The sequence below is a fragment of the Aotus nancymaae genome, unplaced genomic scaffold, assembly GCF_030222135.1.
Source record: "Aotus nancymaae isolate 86718 unplaced genomic scaffold, 86718_ANA_hifiasm-v0.15.2.pri h1tg000108l, whole genome shotgun sequence".
Lineage (NCBI taxonomy): Eukaryota > Metazoa > Chordata > Mammalia > Primates > Aotidae > Aotus > Aotus nancymaae.
In genome coordinates this window covers 30,964,425-30,982,488 of record NW_026988523.1, presented here as the reverse complement: position 1 = coordinate 30,982,488, position 18,064 = coordinate 30,964,425, and the positions used below count along the sequence as shown (strand labels likewise).

The following is an 18,064-nucleotide window of genomic DNA, read 5'->3' as shown; positions in this document are numbered from 1 at the left end:
CTGGCCAACATGCTAAAACCCTGTCTCTACAAAAAATACAAAAATTAACTGGACATGGTGGCACATGCCTGTGGTCCCAGCTGTTCCAGAGGCTGAGGTTGGGACCACAAGCGTACATCATCTCAAATAGTACTCTTTTTTGTTTTGTGTTTTTTTTGGCAAGAGCAGCTAAAAACTATGAAAAAATTCAAACATAAGAAGAGAAGGAAGAATGTAATAAACACCCACATGCACATACCCATCATCCTGCTTGAATTGTTTGAATCTGGGAGGCGGAGGTTGCAGTAAGCTGTGATCATGCCACTGCACTCCAGCCTGGGTGACAGAGACAGAGTTCTACAACATTTCTAACTCTTCCTAAAAGCTTAAAATTCCACTCAAACAAACAAACAAACAAATACCTCTATAATAAAGATACAATAATACAAATCCAGAATGTGGAAAAACCGTACAGAATAAACGACCTATCTCCTCAACAGACCCATTGACAGAGACAGAGAGAGACTATGGATTAGAAAGAATCAGGAAGCATATTAACCGAAACCAGACACAACGCAGTGAGTGGCCTTTGTTGATCCTGATTTGAACCTATCAAGAGAAAAATACAGTTTTTGAGAGAACCAGAGGAATTTGAACCCTGACTGGATGTGCAATGATATTGAGAAATAGTTTTTTTTTTGAGACAGAGTTTTGCTTTTGTTACCCAGGCTGGAGTGCAATGGCGTGATCTCGGCTCACCGCAACCTCTGCCTCCTGGGTTCAAGCAATTCTCCTGCCTCAGCCGCCCGAGTAGCTGGGACTACAGGCGCGCGCCACTATGCCCAGCTAATTTTTGTGTTTTTAGTAGAGACGGGGTTTCACCATGTTGACCAGGATGGTCTTGATCTCTTGACCTTGTGATCCACCCGCCTTGGCCTCCCAAAGTGCTGGGATTACAGGCTTGAGCCACCGCGCCCGGCCAGAGAAATAGTTTTTAATTTTTAGGTATGATAATGGCATTGGGGCTTATTAAAAGAGAGTATTTTTAGTCATATTAAATTATTTACTGTAAGTACTTAAGTATTTACAGATGATACAATATAACGAATGCCTGCATTATAGTAACTTAGAGTGGGGAGGCATGGATAAAACAAGATGATCAGCTGGGCGCGGTGGCTCGCGCCTGTAATCCCAGCACTTTGGGAGGCTGAGGCAGGCGGATCACCTGAGGTCAGGAGTTCAAGACCAGCCTGGCCAACATGGTGAAACCTCGTCTCTACTAAAAATACAAAAATTAGCCGGGCGTGGTGGTGTGCACCTGTAGTTCCAGCTACTTAAGAGGCTGAGGCAGGAGAACCGTTTGAACCTGGGAGGCAGAGGTTGCAGTGAGCTGAGATTGCACCACTGCACTTCAGCCTGAGCAACAGAGCAAGACTATCTCAAAAAACAAAACCTCTATTTAAGTGGCCCTGTGTTTGCAATGACATGGACATGAGTACGGGAGGATACTTCTCAGAACATGTTACCTCAGAGGGGTGAGGATTTTTTGTGAAACTTGACAAGCTGTTTCTAAAACTAACCTAGAAATGCAAATGTGTAGTGTTCCAGTTACATAGTGCTGTGTAACAAACTATCCCAAAACTTAGTGGCTTAAAGCAATGACAGCACTACTTTTGCTCACAGATCTGTCGTCTGGACAGGGCGGGCTCAGCAGGAACAGCTTGTCTCTGCTCAGTGTCAGCCGGGGCAGCTCGAAGGCTGGAGGCTAGAATCATCTGATGGCTCACTCACTCACTCACATGTCTGGAGACTCATGCTGCTGTCACTTGGGTCTTCAGTTGGGGCTGGGGCCAGACCACCCACACATGACCTTTCCATATGGCTGCCTGGCTCCCTCACAACATGGTAGTTGGGTTCCAAGAGCGAGTGTTCCATGAGAAGAGCAGCAAAGGTGAAGGTGTGTCACCTGCTCCAGCCGACACTTGGCAGTCACACAGCATCACTTCCACCACATTCCAGCTACTGAAGCAGTCACAAAGCCCTTCCCAGGCTCATGGAAACAGGGACTAGACTCCACCTCTTTTCTCTCTCTCTCTTTCTTTCTTTCTCTTTCCTTTCTTTCTCTTTCTTTCTTCTCACCGAGGCTGGAGTGCAATGGCATGATCTCAGCTTACTGCAACCTCTGACTCCCGGGTTCAAGCGATTCTCCTGCCTTAGCCTCCCGAGTAGTTGGGATTATTGGCACCCACCACCACACCTGGATAATTTTTTTGTATTTTTAGTAGAGACAGAGTTTCACCAGGTTGGCTAGGCTGGTCTCAAACTCCTGACCTCAGGTGATACACCCACCTTGGCCTCCCAAAGTGTTGGAATTACAAGCGTGAGCCACTGCACTCAGCCTAATTTTTGCATTTTTAGTAAAGACAGGATTTTATCATGCTGGCCAGGCTGGTCTCGAACTCCTGACCTCAAGTGATCTTCCCCACCTTGGCCTCCCAAAGTGCTAGGATTACAGGTGTGAGCCACTGCACCCGACCAACTCCACCTCTTGACTGAGAAGTTGCAAGGTTCTGAAATAGTGTGTGAAACCAGAAACGTTGTGGCCATGTTTGGAAAATACAATCTTCCACATATAGAAATACTTTTTTTTAAATTTATAAAACCAATAACAGAAAACCCTCGGCATTAGATTTCCAAATATATTATATAATTACATGAACTAAAACAGTGTGTTATGGGTGGAGAAATAGACAAACAAAATCAACAAAAGAGAATAAGCTGGGCATGGTGACATGCGCTTATAATCTCAGCTACTCAGGTCGCTGAGGAGGGAGGATTGCTTCAGGCCAGGAGTTTAAGGCTGCAGTGAGCTAGGATACTACCACTGCACTCCAGCCTGGGTGACAGAGTGAGACTCTGTCTTAAAAAAACAAATTAAAATAAAAAAAAATTTTTTTTTGAGACAGTCTTGCTCTGTTGCCAGGCGCCAGGCTAGAGTGCAATGGCACGATCTTGGCTCACTGCAACCTCTGCCTCCTGGGTTCAAGCAATTCTCCTGCTTCAACCTCCCAAGTAGCTGGGACTACAGGCACGTGCCACCATGCCCAGCTAATTTTTGTATTTTTTAGTAGAGACAGGGTTTCACCTCGTTGGCCAGGATGGTCTCGATCTCCTGACCTCATGATCCACCCACCTCGGCCTCCCAAAATGCTGGGATTACAGGCGTCAGCCACCGTGCCTGGCCTAAAATTTTTTTTTTTTTTGAGACGGAGTTTCGCTCTTGTTACCCAGGCTGGAGTGCAATGGCGCGATCTCGGCTCACCGCAACCTCCACCTTCTGGGTTAAGGCAATTCTCCTGCCTCAGCCTCCTGAGTAGCTGGGATTACAGGCACGCGCCACCATGCCCAGCTAATTTTTTGTATTTTTTAGTAGAGACGGGGCTAAAATTTTTTTAAAAAGAGAGGATAAGGTCCAAAAACACACCAGACTATACAAGGAAACTTAGTATACAATAAAAGCGTATGATAAAACTGTAAAAGGAAATAGTTATAAGAAGAAGAAAATGATAGTATATATTGAAATGGCTGGCCATTCATTGGAAAACAAGCATATTAAATTAGATGGGAAGCCAAGGAGGGCAGATCACTTGAGGTCAGGAGTTCAAAACCAGCCTGGCCAGCATAGTGAAACCCCATCTCTACTAAAAATACAAAAATTAGGCTGGCCGCAGTGGCTCACGCCTAGAATCCTAGCACTTTGGAAGGCCGAGGTGGGTGTATCACCTGAGGTCAGGCGTTTGAGACCGGCCTGGCCAACCTGATGAAACTCCATCTCTACTAAAAATACAAAAAATTATCTGGGCGTGGTGGCGGGCACCTGTAATCCCAGCTACGTGGGAGGCTAAGGCGGGAGAATCGCTTAAACCTATGTAAGGTGTTACTAACTGCTGAACAACCATTCCCAAACCTCTTTTCCCTTGCTCACTATAGGTCACTTCTGTCCTTAATTTTATGGTCATGATTCTATTGCTTTTTATTAATTATTTTTACCACATGTGTATTTATCCATAAATGATACATTGTACAGTTTGCCTGACATTAAATATTTATAAATTGCATTGCACTGTATGTTTTCCTCTGTGTTTTAGTTTTTTCACTTTCTGAAGTTCATCCATGTGGATGTGTGTAGCCATAGCTCATTTCCACTGCTCTATGACATTCCATCCAATGAATATATCCCAACTGATCATTCTAGCGTTGACAGATAGTAGGTCATTTTCAGTTTTTGCTCATGCAAGCAGTGAGACTTTAAACTTTACTGTCTGTGTCTTTAGGGCATATGTCTAAAAGCAGGATTACTGAGATATTAAATGTAAATTGAGATACTCACATATTCAACTTCACCAAGTAATACCAAACTATTTTCCAAAACAGTTAATACCAAATCACACTCCCACAACAGTGAATGAAAGTTCCTGTTGATCTATAACTATATCAACCCTTGATATTGGGGTTGACATTGCCAGACTTTAAAATTTTTGCTGTAGCTCACACCTGTAATCCCAACACTTTGGGAGGCGAAGGTGGGCAGATTGCTGGAGCTCAGGAGTTTGAGACCAGTCTGAGCAATAAGGTGATACTCTGTCTATACAAAAAATACAAAAAAAAGTAGGTGGGTGTGGTGGCACACCTGTGATCCCAGCTACTTGGGAGGCTGAGACGGAAGGATTGCTTGAGCCCAGGAGGTCAAGGCTGCAGTGAGCCGTGATCATGTCACTGCACTCCAGCCTGGGAGACAGAGCAAGACCCTGTCTCCAAAAAAAAAAAAAAAAAGCCAATTTAGTGGGTGTGAAATGGTATCTTTTTTAATTTGCATTTTCCTGATTACATTATTCTTATTTATTTATTTATTTTTTTGAGACGGAGTCTCGCTCTGTGACCCAGACTGGAGTGCAGTGGTGCGATGTTGCCTCACTGCAACCTCTGCCTCCTGAATTCAAGCGATTCTCCTGCCTCAGCCTCCCAAGCAGCTGGGAGTACAGGTGCCTGTCACCACACACAGCTAATTTTTTGTGTTTTTAGTAGAGACAGGGTTTCACTATCTTGGCCAGGCTGGTCTTAAACACCTGACCTCATGATCCACCTGCCTCAGCTGGGATTACAGGCATGAGCTATCACACCCAGCGCATTTTCCTGATTATTATATAGTAAATAACTTTTCATATGTTTATGAGCCATTTCTGCTTTTTTTGTGAAATTCTCATTCATTTTCTCTGATCACTTTTCTTTCTTCTTCTTCTTTTTTTTTTTTAGATGGGGTTTCACCATGTTGATCAGGCTAGTCTTGAACTCCCAACCTCAGGTGATACGCCTGCCTTGGCCTCTAAAGTGCTTGGATTACAGGCATGAGCCACCACGCCCGGCCTCTTTCTTCTTTCTTTCTTTCTTTTTCTTTCTTCTTTCCTTTTTTTTTTTTTTTTTTTTTGAGGCAGAGTCTCACTCTGTTGCCCAGGCTGGAGTGCAGTGGTGCAATCTCGGCTCACTGCAACCTCTGCCTCCTGGATTCAAGAGATTCTCCTGCCTAAGCCTCCCAGGTAGCTGGGACTACAGGCATGCACCACCACGCCCAGCTAATGCTAATTTTTGTATTATTAGTAAAGATAGGGTTTCACCATGTTGACCAGGCTAGTCTCAAAGTCCTGGCTTCAAGTGATTTGCTCACCTCAGCCAATCAAACTGCTGGGATTACAGGCGTGAGCCACCATGCCTGGCTGGTTATCTTTTTATTTGTAGGAAGTCTTCATAAATTCCAGATAATAATCCTTTGTCAGTTGTATGTCTTGAAAATGTATTCTCCCAATTTGTAGTTTGTCTTTGTATTCTTTCTCATTGTTGCATTTATTTATTTATTTATTTATTTTTGTTTATTATTTTTGAGACAGGGTCTTGCTCTGTCACCCAGGCTGGAGTGCAGTGGCTTGATCTTGGCGCACTGCAACCTCCGCCTCCCAGGTTCAAGCTATTCTCCCGCCTCAGCCTCCCAAGTAGCCAGGACTACAGGCATGTGCCACCACAGCCCAGCTAATTTTTGCATTTTTAGTAAGAAACAGGGTTTCACCATATTGGCCAGGCTGGTCTCGAACTCCCAACCTTTGGTGATCCATCCACCTCAGCCTCCCAAAGTGCTGGGATTACAGGTGTGAGTCACCATGCCCAGCTGTTTTGTTTGTTTTTGAGACAGAGTCTCACTCTGTCACACAGGCTGGAGTGCAGCGGTGAAATAAAAAAAAAAAGAAGGCCGGGCATGGTGGCTCACCCCTGTAAATCCCAGCACTTTGGGGGACTAAGATGGGAGGATGACTTGAGGTCAGGAGCTCGAGACCAGCTTGACCAGCATGGTGAAATCCCATCTCTACCAAAAATATAAAAAATTAGGCTGGTGCGGTGGCTCACACCTGTAATCCCAGCACTTTGGGAGGCCGAGGTGGATGGATCACAAGGTCAGGAGATTGAGACTATCCTGGCTAACATGGTGAAACCCAGTCTCTATTGAAAATACAAAGAATTGGCCGGGCGTGGTGGCATGTACCTGTAGTTCCAGCTACTCGGGAGGCTGAGACAGGAGAATCGCATGAACCCAGGAAGTGGAGGTTGCAGTGTGCTGAGATCACACCACTGGACTCCAGCCTGGAAGACGAGTGAGATTTCATCTCAAAAAAAAAAAAAAATTAGCTGGGTGTGGTGACACACGCCTGTAATGCCAGCTACTTGGGAGACTGAGGCAGGAGAACTGCCTGAACCTGGTGGGTGGAGGTTACAGTGAGCCAAGATTGCACCACTGCACTCCGGCCTGGTTAACAGAGCAAGACCCCGTCTCAAAAAAAAAAAAAATTCACTCCCAATATTAGTAGGCAACGTATAATAGTGTTCAAGAGCAAATTCTGAATCTGAATGAGAGAGGAGAAAGGAAGAAACAAGTCAGGCAGGCAGTTAGGGTGGGGCCTTGGTAAAACTCCTTCCAATGAAGAACAGCCTGAAAATCAAACTGCAGGTCCCAGATAAGAAAGAGCCCGCATCCTTGAATGGAAATGCCTACTCTAGGAACCCAGATGAACAAATACTACTCCCTTTTTGGACGCATTTCTCTCTCTTTGGTGCACCTTAGTCTCTTACTTTTCACCTATTGGTCTCTTAGTTTTCACCTATTTTACATATGCCTACCTTTCTGTGATTGGTCACAGGCGGAGTCTTCATTTACTTGAGGTGAATCATCACTCTAACCCCTAACTGGTCCCAAGCCAAGGTCCTAGGACAAGCTTGCACTTCAGCCCCTGATTGGTTCCAGGCCAAGGTGTTGAGCCAAGCATTCATTTCTGCCTTCAATTGATTCTTTACACTATCAAACCTCTTTCTGAGTGGTGCTTTCTCCAAGACAGGCCTCGTCAGCACACTCCTCTCCTTGCCAGTCCATAAACTACCCTCCTCACCCTCCCGCTCAGTCTCAAAGCTGGCAATCCTCTTTAAGGAACCCTCTCTGCTGAGAACTTTTATGTTGCTTAGTAAATCTGACTGTGGCCGGGTGTGGTGGCTCATGCCTATAATCCCAGCACTTTGGGAGGCTGAGGCAGGCGAATCAAGAGTCAGGAGTTCGAGACCAGCCTGGCCCACATGATGAAACCCCTTCTCTCCTTAAAATACAAAAAATTAGACAGGTATGGTGGCAGGCAACTGTAGTTCCAGCTACTGGGGAGGCTGAGGCAGGAGAATCGCTTGAACCCAGGAGATGGAGGTTTCACTGAGCCAAGATTGTGCCACTGCACTCCAGCCTGGGCAACGGAGTGAGACCCCATTTCATAAATAAATAAATAAATAATCTGACTCTGCCTTACTCATTCTCCAGTGGCTGCATGCCTTATTCTTCTTGGTCATGGGACAAGAATTCAGACTCCACTAGTGCATGAAGTGACAGAGCACCTTCTATAGTGCTGTCAAAATCATCTCTTTTACACAGTTACGATACTTCCTCTCCCCTTACTAAAGCTTCCAATTTTTCCGTTATCTGCAAATTTTTAAGCTGGCATAATTTACCCAAAACTCCGTAATCAAACTACTCAAGGTTCTTCTTCATACCAAACAGTGGCGTTAGGGCTATTTTTAAAAATATTTTATTTATTTATTTTTGTTTTTATTTATTTATTTATTTTTTGAGACAAAGTCTCACTCTCGTCGCCCAGGCTGGAGTACAATGGCGTAATCTCGGCTCACCGCAACCTCTGCCTGCCGGGTTCAAGTGATTCTCCTGCCTCAGCTTCCTGAGTAGCTGGGTATGCGCCACCATGCCCGTCTAATATTTGTATTTTTAGTAGAGATGGGTTTTCTCCATGCTGAAGAAGCTGGCTTTGCACTCCCAACCTCAAGTTATCTGCCCACTTCAGCCTCCCAAAGTGCTGGGATTGCAAGTGTGAGCAACCATGCCCAGCCATTTATTATTTTTTTTAAGACGGAGTCTGGCTACATCACCAGGCTGGAGTGCAGTGGTGCAATTTCCGCTCACTGCAACCTCCGACTCCTGGTTCAAGTGATTCTCCTGCCTCAGCCTCCTGAGTAGCTGGGATTACAGACATGCGCCACCACGCCCAGCTAATTTTTGTATTTTTAGTAGAGACGGGTTTCACCATGTTGGCCAGGATGATCTTGATCTCCTGACCTCGTGATCCACCCACCTCAGCCTCCCAAATGCTGGAATTACAGGTGTGAGTCACCGCGCCCGGCCAGAGCTATCTTTCCATCAGTCTATATCCATATTTGGCTTTTTTGTTTTTTGTTCTGAGACAGGGTCTCACTCTGTCACCCAGGCTGCATGACAGAGTGGTGCAATCACTGCAACCTCAAACTAATGGGTAATAGTGATCCTCCTGCCTCAGCCTCCCAAGTAGCCGGAACCACAGGCATGCACCACGACACGTGTGTGTGTGTGTGTGTGTGTGTGTGTGTGTGTGTGTGTGTAGAGAGAGAGAGAGAGAGACAGGGTCTCACTTTGTTGCCCAGGCTGGTCTCAAACTCCTGGATTCAAGCAAGAAGTGCCTTGGCCTCCCAAAGTATTGGGATTATAGGGATGAGCCATCACATCCAGCCCACTGTACCCATATTTGTTCATAAGTATCTGCAAATATATATATACCTGCAGTCTAAGGCAGTGCTCAAAACAATTGGCTTTCAGGCAGACTGCCTGCCTTTGGATCCTGATTCGAGCACTTACTACATACGTAACTACCGACAAGCCCCTTCACCTCTCTACATTAGTTTCCTCAACCGTAAAATGGAGACAGTAACAGTACCGTTTCTGTGAGCATTACATGAGTTGTTTAGCATTTGGTATAGTATCTGATACATAATAAACACCAAATAAATTTTAGTTGTTATTACAAAACCTGGAAGGGCATGGTGGCTCACACCTGTAATCCCAGCACTTTGGGAGGCCAAGGGAGGTGGATCACCTGGGGTCAGGGGTTCAAGACCAGCCTGACCAACATGGTGAAACCCCATCTCTATTAAAATACAAAATTAGCCAGGTGTGGTGGCAGGCTCCTGTAATCCCAACTACAGGCTGAGGCAGGAGAACTGCTTGAATCCAGGAGGTGGAGGTTGCAGTGAGCCAAGATCAAGCTACTGTATTGTACTCCAGCCTAAGCAACAGAGTGAGACTCTGTCTCGAAAGAAAGAAAGAGAGAGAGAGAGAAAGAAAAGAAAGGAAGAAGGAAGGAATGAAAGAAAGAAGAAAGAAAAAGAAAGAAAGAAAGAAAAACCTTCTTGTCAGTATATGCTTATTCCCCCAACTCCGCAATCTCCTGGGTTCCCCCAGTACCCATGGAAGCTGGCAATAGGGAAGTGGAGGCTGTAAACGGCAATGATGATGAGCTCAGGCAGCACAGCTGTCTTCTTTACAAAAGCACATTAATGATGAGCCTGGAGAACGTATAAGATGTCAGGATGGCAAATAACAGTTTTGGTTGTAACATGTCTGCTGTGCAAAACAAAATACATCCATTTAAGAGGCTATCAACCTGGAGTCCATGACCTCTCTGAAATTAGATGCAAAACTTGGTCTGTGTGTGCATTTTTCATGGCAAAGGGTCCATTGCTTTCGTCTGACTCATAACCTTAAAACGTCTTAAGTAAGAGCGTTAAGAACCCATGACCTACTCAGTACAATGTTCCCTGAGGGTAAAAAGTTCCCGGGGCATCCAGCACCCCCTGTGGGAGTCCGTCAAAATTCAGGGGTTCACCAGCTGCAGAACTATGGGGATGCAAAAGCATTAGCAACTCCTTGGAAGGAAAGTACACATGGGAAACCAAGAAACACTAAGAGGAAAAAAGCATTTTAGCCTAATGTGGTACAACTGCTGAGGTTTTCAGGCCTCCATCAAGGAGGAAAGAGAGCCCAGATTGCAGGTCTGTTCCAAGTGAGTGTGTCTGCAGGTTGTATTATGCGTGTAATAGTGGTGATGAGGGGTTACAGAAGCTTAGAGCGAACTTCCATACTCCTACCCATCATTTTCTAGTTACTTTATCATCCATTGATTCTCCTCCTCCGTCAGCTCTGAGGACCGTAGACTAAAGTGAAACACAAAAGGGGAGGGCGAAAGAAAAGACAGCTCAAAAGGGAGCCGCGTGCCCGTTCTTTCATCCTGCGGTCCCTTTAAGAGAAGAACCTCTTGGGACCTGCAGTCCCAACCGACCCCAGTTTTAACCGAAACCCAACCCGGACTTCCCCCTCTTGACTCAAATAAGACCAACTTTGGATTTTCCCTCCCCTATTGACCAATCAGATTCTGTTACCAGGCAGACTTCAGCGGCCGCCGGTACGAGCCCGGCGCCTTCTGTCTCCGGGTGGCAGCAGCGACCAATGACAGAGCAGGCCGCCCGTGTATCTAGGCAGATCGCGGCTGTTACAACCATTCAGAAAAAGGAAAATAAAGCAACGCACGAGCCGGCTGGGCCAGGACCTTGGGGCTGGGCTGAAGTGAAGGTGGCTACGAGGTAGTTTCTCTTTCTCCCTTACCTTTATTGTTGCTTGTGCTGGAAGGCGACTGTTCAGAGGTAGGGAGGGGGCAAGATGAGTTGGGAGGAGAGCAGAAAAAGATTGTGGCTGTATTTTCCACAGCTTCTTCACCCATGTGCACGTGCCCGGAATCTGGGACCCCATTCCCCTGCCGGGTTTCTGACGCCCAGCCCCTTGAGTTCCGCTACCCCGCCCCCGACCCCCCACTTTGCAGAAACGGGGGACTGAATGGAGGGGGAAGGGAAGGAGGTGGGGGCGCGCCTCAGAATGGGCTGTTGTGGGAGATGACGTAGGGGCCGGCGACGTGGGGAGGGGGAGCAGCGGGGGAAGTCGTGGCGAGATTAAGTAATGAGAACTTGGGCCCAGTTTTTTTCCAAGCCTGGAAGGGCAGAATATGTTCGTATCCTTTCTGACCTCCCAGGCATATGCAATGGTGAGGAGTATTTTTGAGAATTAGAGAACTTTGTTTTGTGGTTGTTATTGTTTTTGAGAGGGAGGAGGGCAGTATGGGGTCAGAGGCAGAAATGAAAATTTCTTGCTAACATGGATTCCCAATCCCCCTCTTTCTTCCTTTACAGTTTTCCAGACTTGGGAGAGTTCAGAAAGGTGGGGCTGATAGAATGGCGATGGCAGAGATCTCTTTGGGTATATTTGGGCCTGGCGAAGTAATGGAATAATTTCTAATTTTTGGAGAAGGCAAGTGGTGAGAAAAAGACCACTGGGGAAATTCGGGGTCTTTGTTTCTGTTTCTCTGTCTTTCTGGGTAAGGAGATGAGAGTGCCCTGGGGCCTTCAGGGGAAGGGAAGGCCGGTGTGAGTTACATCTTTATGCCTGTCCCTCTCAACTCTAGCCCTCATGCCGGGATGGCAGAAGATGAGCCTGATGCTAAGAGCCCCAAGACTGGGGGAAGGGCCCCCCCAGGTGGTGCAGAGGCTGGGGAACCTACCACCCTTCTTCAAAGACTCCGAGGTACCATTTCGTAAGTACTCATCACATCTCCAAATCCTGTCCAAGACCTGGGTATAGATCCCCATAACACTTCACTTCCGCTGTAGATGAACTGCCTCTCAGCAAGTGCATGGGAGCAGAGGGAGATTCTTGGCCATGGGGGCAATTCTCGAGCACCTGCTGGGCATTTCAGTCCCTTTCCTTCCCGAGCAGTCAGACAGAGAGACGAGGAAAATCTTGTGTGTGACCTCCAGCTTTCTCCTCTTTCCCACAGCAAGGCCGTGCAGAACAAGGTAGAGGGAATCCTGGTAAGTAAGTGTGTTGCGGAAGAGGGCAACAGAGGGGTGAAAGTGCTGAGGGAAGAGGATGTGAGGAGGACGGGCATTAACAAAACGTGGATGTGGGAGAGGCCGGGGCATCTCCCTTGTCAGAAGATAGTTGGCTTTGCAGACTTACTGCCAGTTTGACCGTGTGCCTCTCACTTTATCTCTGTGAGCACTTGTGGAGAAGCCCAGCAGAGATGAAGTCAGTCCCTCCTCGCCATGGTAGCCTATAGGGCTCCTCAGAGCACCTGGTGTGGTCCTTTTTCAGTCTGACACCCTCTGAAGTCAGCTAGACTTTGGGGTGGGGATCAGAGGGTCCTACATGGGGTCCTTCTTGGCCTTCTTATTTCTCCTGCCTCTGTTCTCCCCTACCTCAGCAAGATGTACAGAAATTTTCTGACAACGACAAGCTGTATCTCTACCTTCAGCTCCCCTCAGGGCCCAGCACTGGAGACAAAAGGTGGGTCTGATGGTAGAGTTTCAGATGGCAGAGTTCTGATTCTTAGAGAAAGGTTCACTGGGGAGGGGGGAGGGGGGAGGTGAATATGAAGACTCCTAACTGCTGCCCTTGATGAAGAGGAAAGGTCCCCGCCCTGACTTGGTTTACCAGGAAAAGGCAGATTCTGGGTGAACTAATTTGGTCCAGCACTATTGAAGTGGTAGTTTGGGAAGAACCAGGACGACTATTAGGGTCTTAGTAATGCTTGTTCCTTTTGCTTCTGCAGCTCAGAGCCAAGTACGCTGAGCAATGAGGAGTACATGTATGCCTATAGGTGGATCCGCAACCACCTAGAAGAGCACACTGACACCTGCCTGCCAAAGCAAAGTGTTTATGATGCCTATAGGTGGGTGGAGGGGTGGGTGGCGGGGTGAACGGGTTGGTCGGCATAGGACCCCCTCACCCCTGAAGAGCTTCCTGCCTTGATAAAGCCTGCCTTCTTAAATTCCTCACACTTGATCCTTAGGGACCCTTCGAGCCTACCCATGGCCTCCTTCTCTGAGTATCTTCCCACTCTGCCCCCCTCTCACTCAGGAAGTACTGTGAGAGTCTCGCCTGTTGCCGCCCACTCAGCACAGCCAACTTTGGCAAGATCATCAGAGAGATCTTCCCTGACATCAAAGCTCGAAGGCTTGGTGGCCGGGGCCAGTCCAAGTATCCTTGACTAGAGAGGTTGGGGCTGGAGGACAAGGAAGACTTAGGATGTGGAGGGCCAGGAGTGGAAGAGCTTAACTTGCTCCAGGGGCTTGGAGATCGCCATATATTGGCTGCTCCTTAACTTGCATCAGATATTGCTACAGTGGCATACGAAGGAAGACCTTGGTGTCTATGCCACCCCTGCCTGGACTTGACCTAAAGGGTTCTGAGAGTGTAAGTACCAAATCACCCTCCAATTCCATTCTTCTCTCCCAGGTAAAAGTCAGAGGTCTTTGGGGCATGTTCTGAGGGCTAACAGCCTCAGTCATTATAATACATAGCTTATGAGTATGATAAGCTTCTGCCAACCCTATAGCTGAAGCAGAGGATGAAGAGAACTTGTGGGTTTCTGCAATGGGATAGGTAGAGGATACTCCCATCCCCAGTCTGGTCTCAGCTTTGGTCAATAGTCTTTGGTCTTTGACAAGAGAGGGGGCAAGGATTCTTTAATTTGGAGTGTGATCAGGCATGTCCTTCCCTACTTCAGCCAGAAATGGGCCCAGAAGTAACCCCAGCACCTCGAGATGAACTGGTGGAAGCAGCCTGTGCCCTGACCTGTGACTGGGCAGAGCGGATCCTGAAGCGGTCCTTCAGTTCCATCGTTGAGGTCGCCCGCTTCCTGCTACAGCAGCACCTCATCTCTGCCCGATCTGCACATGCCCACGTGCTTAAGGCCATGGGGCTTGCTGGTGGGTGGACCCTCTCTTACGTCTCAGCAACCCTGAGCCACCTTTAGCTTCAATGGCCCTCCCACACACTAGAATAGACACACCTGCCAGGCGCGGTGGCTCACGCCTGTAATCCCAGCACTTTGGGAGGCCGAGGCGGGTGGATCACGAGGTCAAGATATCAAGACTATCCTGGTTAACATGGTGAAACCCCATCTCTACTAAAAATACAAAAAAATTAGCTGGGCATGGTGGCGCATGCCTATAATCCCAGGAGGCTGAGGCAGGATAATTGCCTGAACCCAGGAGGCGGAGGTTGCAGTGAGCCTAGATCGTGCCATTGCACTCCAGCCTGGGTAACAAGAATGAAATTCCGTCTCCAAAAAAAAAGAATAGACACACCTTGGATTTGCCCTCTCTTCCTGGAGACCCTTCTAAGACGTGCTTTAGCACCCCGTTTCCCGTCCCTACCAGTCAATCAGAATCGCCTCCCTCCCCTATTCCTGTTTCCTCACCCTCACTTTATTACCTTTTTGGCATCTCTGCAGAAGAGGACGAACATGCACCTCGGGAACGGTTGTCTAAATCCAAGAATGGTCTAGAGAACCTAGAGGGTGGAGCCCACAAGAAGCCGGAGAGACCAGCCCAGGTAAGGACGTCAATACCCTGACTTCGCTGTCCTGGACTGCGGGCTTAGTATATCCTTCTCCTGTTAGGTCCCATGCTTTTCCACCTCCTGTGCCTCTGGCATCTATGTTTCCTCCAGTATTCAGTCTTTACGCCTTACTGTGTTCTTCTCTTTACTTTTTAGCCTCCTAAGGATCTGGAAGCCCGAACTGGGGCTGGCCCTCTAGCACGTGGAGAACGGAAGAAGAGTGTAGTTGAGAGCTCGGCTCCAGGAGCCAATAACCTGCAGGTTAATGCCCTAGTGGCTCGGCTGCCTCTGCTCCTTCCCCGGGCCCCTCGCTCGCTTATTCCGCCAATCCCAGTCTCTCCACCTATCCTGGCCCCCAGGCTTCCTTCAGGTGCCCTGAAAGTGGCTACGCTGCCTCTGTCTAGTAGGGCCGGGGCACCCCCGGCAGCTGTGCCCATCATTAACATGATCTTACCAGCTGTTCCTGCTTTGCCTGCACCTGGACCTGGGCCTGGGCCTGGGCCTGGGCCTGGGCGAGCTCCACCTGCGGGACTCACTCAGCCCCGGGGCACCGAGAACAGAGAGGTAGGCATAGGAGGTGACCCAGGACCGCATGACAAGGGTGTCAAGAGGACAGCTGAAGTACCTGTGAGTGAGGCCAGTGGGCAGGACCCACCAGCTAAAGCAGCGAAGCAGGATATAGAGGATACAGCAAGTGATGCCAAAAGGAAACGGGGGCGCCCTCGAAAAAAGTCAGGTGGAAGTGGGGAAAGGAACTCTACCCCTCAGAAGTCAGCAACTGCCATGGACTCGGCCCAGTCCTCAAGGTTACCATGGGAGACATGGGGCTCAGGAGGGGAAGGCAACTCAGCTCGAGGGGCAGAGAGGCCAGGGCCAGTGGGAGAGGCCGAAAGGGGGGCAGCACTTGCCCAGGGTCAGGAAGATGGTACTGTTTCCAAAGGAGGAAAGGGCCCCAGTTCCCGGCATACCAAAGAAGCAGAAGAGAAAATTCCCTTGGTCCCCTCGAAAGTGAGTGTCATCAAGGGCAGCAGAAGCCAAAAGGAGGCTTTTCCGCTGGCAAAGGGAGAGGCAGGCGCTGCGGCACAGGGTGATAAAGACTTAAAGGAGCATGCACTTCAAAGTTCCTTATCCCAGGAGCATAAAGACCCCACAGCAACGCCCCCATGATAGAGGTCTGTGGGAAGAGTGTTTATATCCATACGTTAACTTTGCCGAGTAGGGGCCCTTCTCTGCACTCGCTTCTCGTTTGGCTGTTCTTTTCCTAAGGAAGTCCATTCTCCTCTGTACAGACCAGTCTACTTAGTACCTGGTTGCTGCCTCTAACCTTTTCAGCTTGATACCCTTGGCTTTAGTGTAACCAATAAATCTGTAGTGACCTTACCTGTATCCCTGTGCTATCCTGTGGGAAGGTAGGAATGGGCTAAGTCTGATGAATGTATAGGTTAGGGATCTTTTGGTTTTAAATCACGGAAAACCTACTTCAAACTGGCTTAACATAAAAACGACTTATTGGTTCCTGTAACTGGCAAGTCCACAGGTAGTGCTGGCTCCAGGTGAGGCCTGACCCACTAGCTCAGTATGTCTCTCAATACCAGACTGACTTTTTTTTCACTGTTGCATCTTCTGTAGGACCATCTTAAGTCTGGGCCACTTCGTGGCTGCCAGCATTCCTAGGACTACACGTTTCCCCATTTATAGCCAATCAGAAAAAGGCGGCATCTTTGTGCCAGAAATCCCAGCAAAAGCCCTACCATTCACACGGATTAGGCCTGGGTCACATGTCCACCCCTGGCCAATCACTGTGGCCAGGAGGATGCTACATGCTAGTTTGCTTGTTCAACTTCATGGACTACACCTTTGGGGAAAAGGGCAGGGTCAGCCTCCCCAGAATCACATGGATTCCCCAGATGGAAACTTGGAACAGAGTTGCTGGGGTGGCCGCTGACACCCGGCGACTATTACTTTAGCTTGCTAAATGGAGATCAGCTAGACCTGCTTTCTCTTCTCAGTCCTGCATTTCCCTTAACGCAAGCTGTAGTCTCTTTCCTCTTGCTTCTAGCCTCAGAAGGAAGGAGAGGGAAGCCATTCTCCGGTCTCAGACGCAGTCCCTTTTTTCCTACCTCCATCTCAGAGATGGAGCTCCTTCCTTTGCCTGTGTCTTCATTTTTGTTTTCTCTTCATTCCTGCTTCCCTATCTCTCACCCTATTGCCACTTCCACCAACTAGAGTGACTTACTTCCTAGCCATTTCATGAAGTCCACTCTGTATCCACCAGGTGGCAGCCTCTCGTCATATGTGTCAGGACTTAGCCAGGACTGTGGGGTTTAGGTGAGATGTCACGGAAAGAGCTAGTTCTGTGGTCAGGCAGCACCAATGGCAAAGGAATGCATATCCTCTAGATGTTTCCTTGGGAAAAGCAGTAAACCAACTAATATTTATTGAAGACCTACTTTATCCTCTACATAGGGTAGTTTCTGTCAGGGAATCTTGGTTCTTCCCAAGAAATACTGATTTTCTTTCAGGGAGACTTTATGTGTTCATTTATTTCCACCACAGCAGATTTTAAGAAATTATAATATGTAATGTTTGATATCTATGTAAGAGTATATCTAACGTGAATAAATTATGATGCATACTAATGAGTACCTATGACCCGTAACACAATTTATACATTAAAACATGTGAAATACCATTGTGTTTGTGTTCATCCCTAGCCTGTCCCCCACCTCTTCTTAGCAGTAACCACTGGTCCTTAATTTTTGTGTCTATTATCTGCTATAGATATTTTTAACCATATATGTATGTATTCTTTAAAAATGTATTTAAAGGCCGGGCGCAGTGGCTCATGCCTATAATCCTAGCACTTTGGGAGGCCGAGGTGGGTGGATCACCTGAGGTCAGGAGTTCAAGACCAGCCTGGCCATCATGGTGAAACCCCATCTAAAAAAAAAAAATGTATTTAATTCTGCTTGTTTTTTAGCTTTACAGAAAATGTTACACTTTTTTTTTTTTTTGAGCATGGTCTTGCTCTATCATGCAGGCTGGAGTGCAGTGGTGATGAGATCTCAGCTCACTGCAACCTCCACCTCCTGGACTCAAGCGATCCTCCCACCTCACCCTCCCCACTAGCTGGGACTGCAGGTGCATGCCACCACACATGAACTTTTATATTTTTAGTAGAGGCAGAGTTTCGCCATGTTGCCCAGACTGGTCTTGAACTCCTGGGCTCAAGCT

General features: G+C 47.7%; 1 protein-coding gene across 9 annotated transcripts; it reads left to right on the top strand.

Annotated features, from left to right (window-relative positions):
• Positions 1-10,928: 10,928 nt before the first annotated feature.
• Positions 10,929-17,522, top strand: RFX5 (regulatory factor X5). Of its 9 annotated transcripts, none has more exons than XM_012462698.2 (11): positions 10,929-11,019; positions 11,620-11,744; positions 11,892-12,020; positions 12,264-12,297; positions 12,690-12,772; positions 13,038-13,157; positions 13,346-13,465; positions 13,600-13,681; positions 13,995-14,196; positions 14,724-14,824; positions 14,987-17,522. In XM_012462698.2, the coding sequence occupies exons 3-11, from the start codon at positions 11,905-11,907 to the stop codon at positions 15,995-15,997; spliced, it is 1,869 nt and encodes a 622-aa protein (XP_012318121.1). In that variant the 5' UTR covers positions 10,929-11,019; positions 11,620-11,744; positions 11,892-11,904; the 3' UTR covers positions 15,998-17,522. The 9 variants fall into 9 exon arrangements, with proteins under 9 accessions (XP_012318121.1, XP_012318117.1, XP_012318124.1 ...); XM_012462694.2 differs by having other exon boundaries at positions 10,930-11,019; positions 11,620-11,737; XM_012462701.2 differs by having other exon boundaries at positions 10,953-11,019; positions 11,620-11,647.
• The last annotated feature ends 542 nt before the right edge of the window (positions 17,523-18,064 follow it).

What these genes read in the sequence shown, in the direction of transcription:
- RFX5 (XM_012462693.3), top strand. Translation starts at nt 11,390, where the DNA reads ATGAGAACTTGGGCCCAGTTTTTTTCCAAGCCTGGAAGGGCAGAATAT. An exon ending in AGACTCCGAGGTACCATTTC is followed by an intron (nt 12,021 to 12,263) that starts GTAAGTACTCAT and finishes TCTTTCCCACAG; the next exon opens with CAAGGCCGTGCAGAACAAGG. An exon ending in ACCTAAAGGGTTCTGAGAGT is followed by an intron (nt 13,682 to 13,994) that starts GTAAGTACCAAA and finishes TCCCTACTTCAG; the next exon opens with CCAGAAATGGGCCCAGAAGT.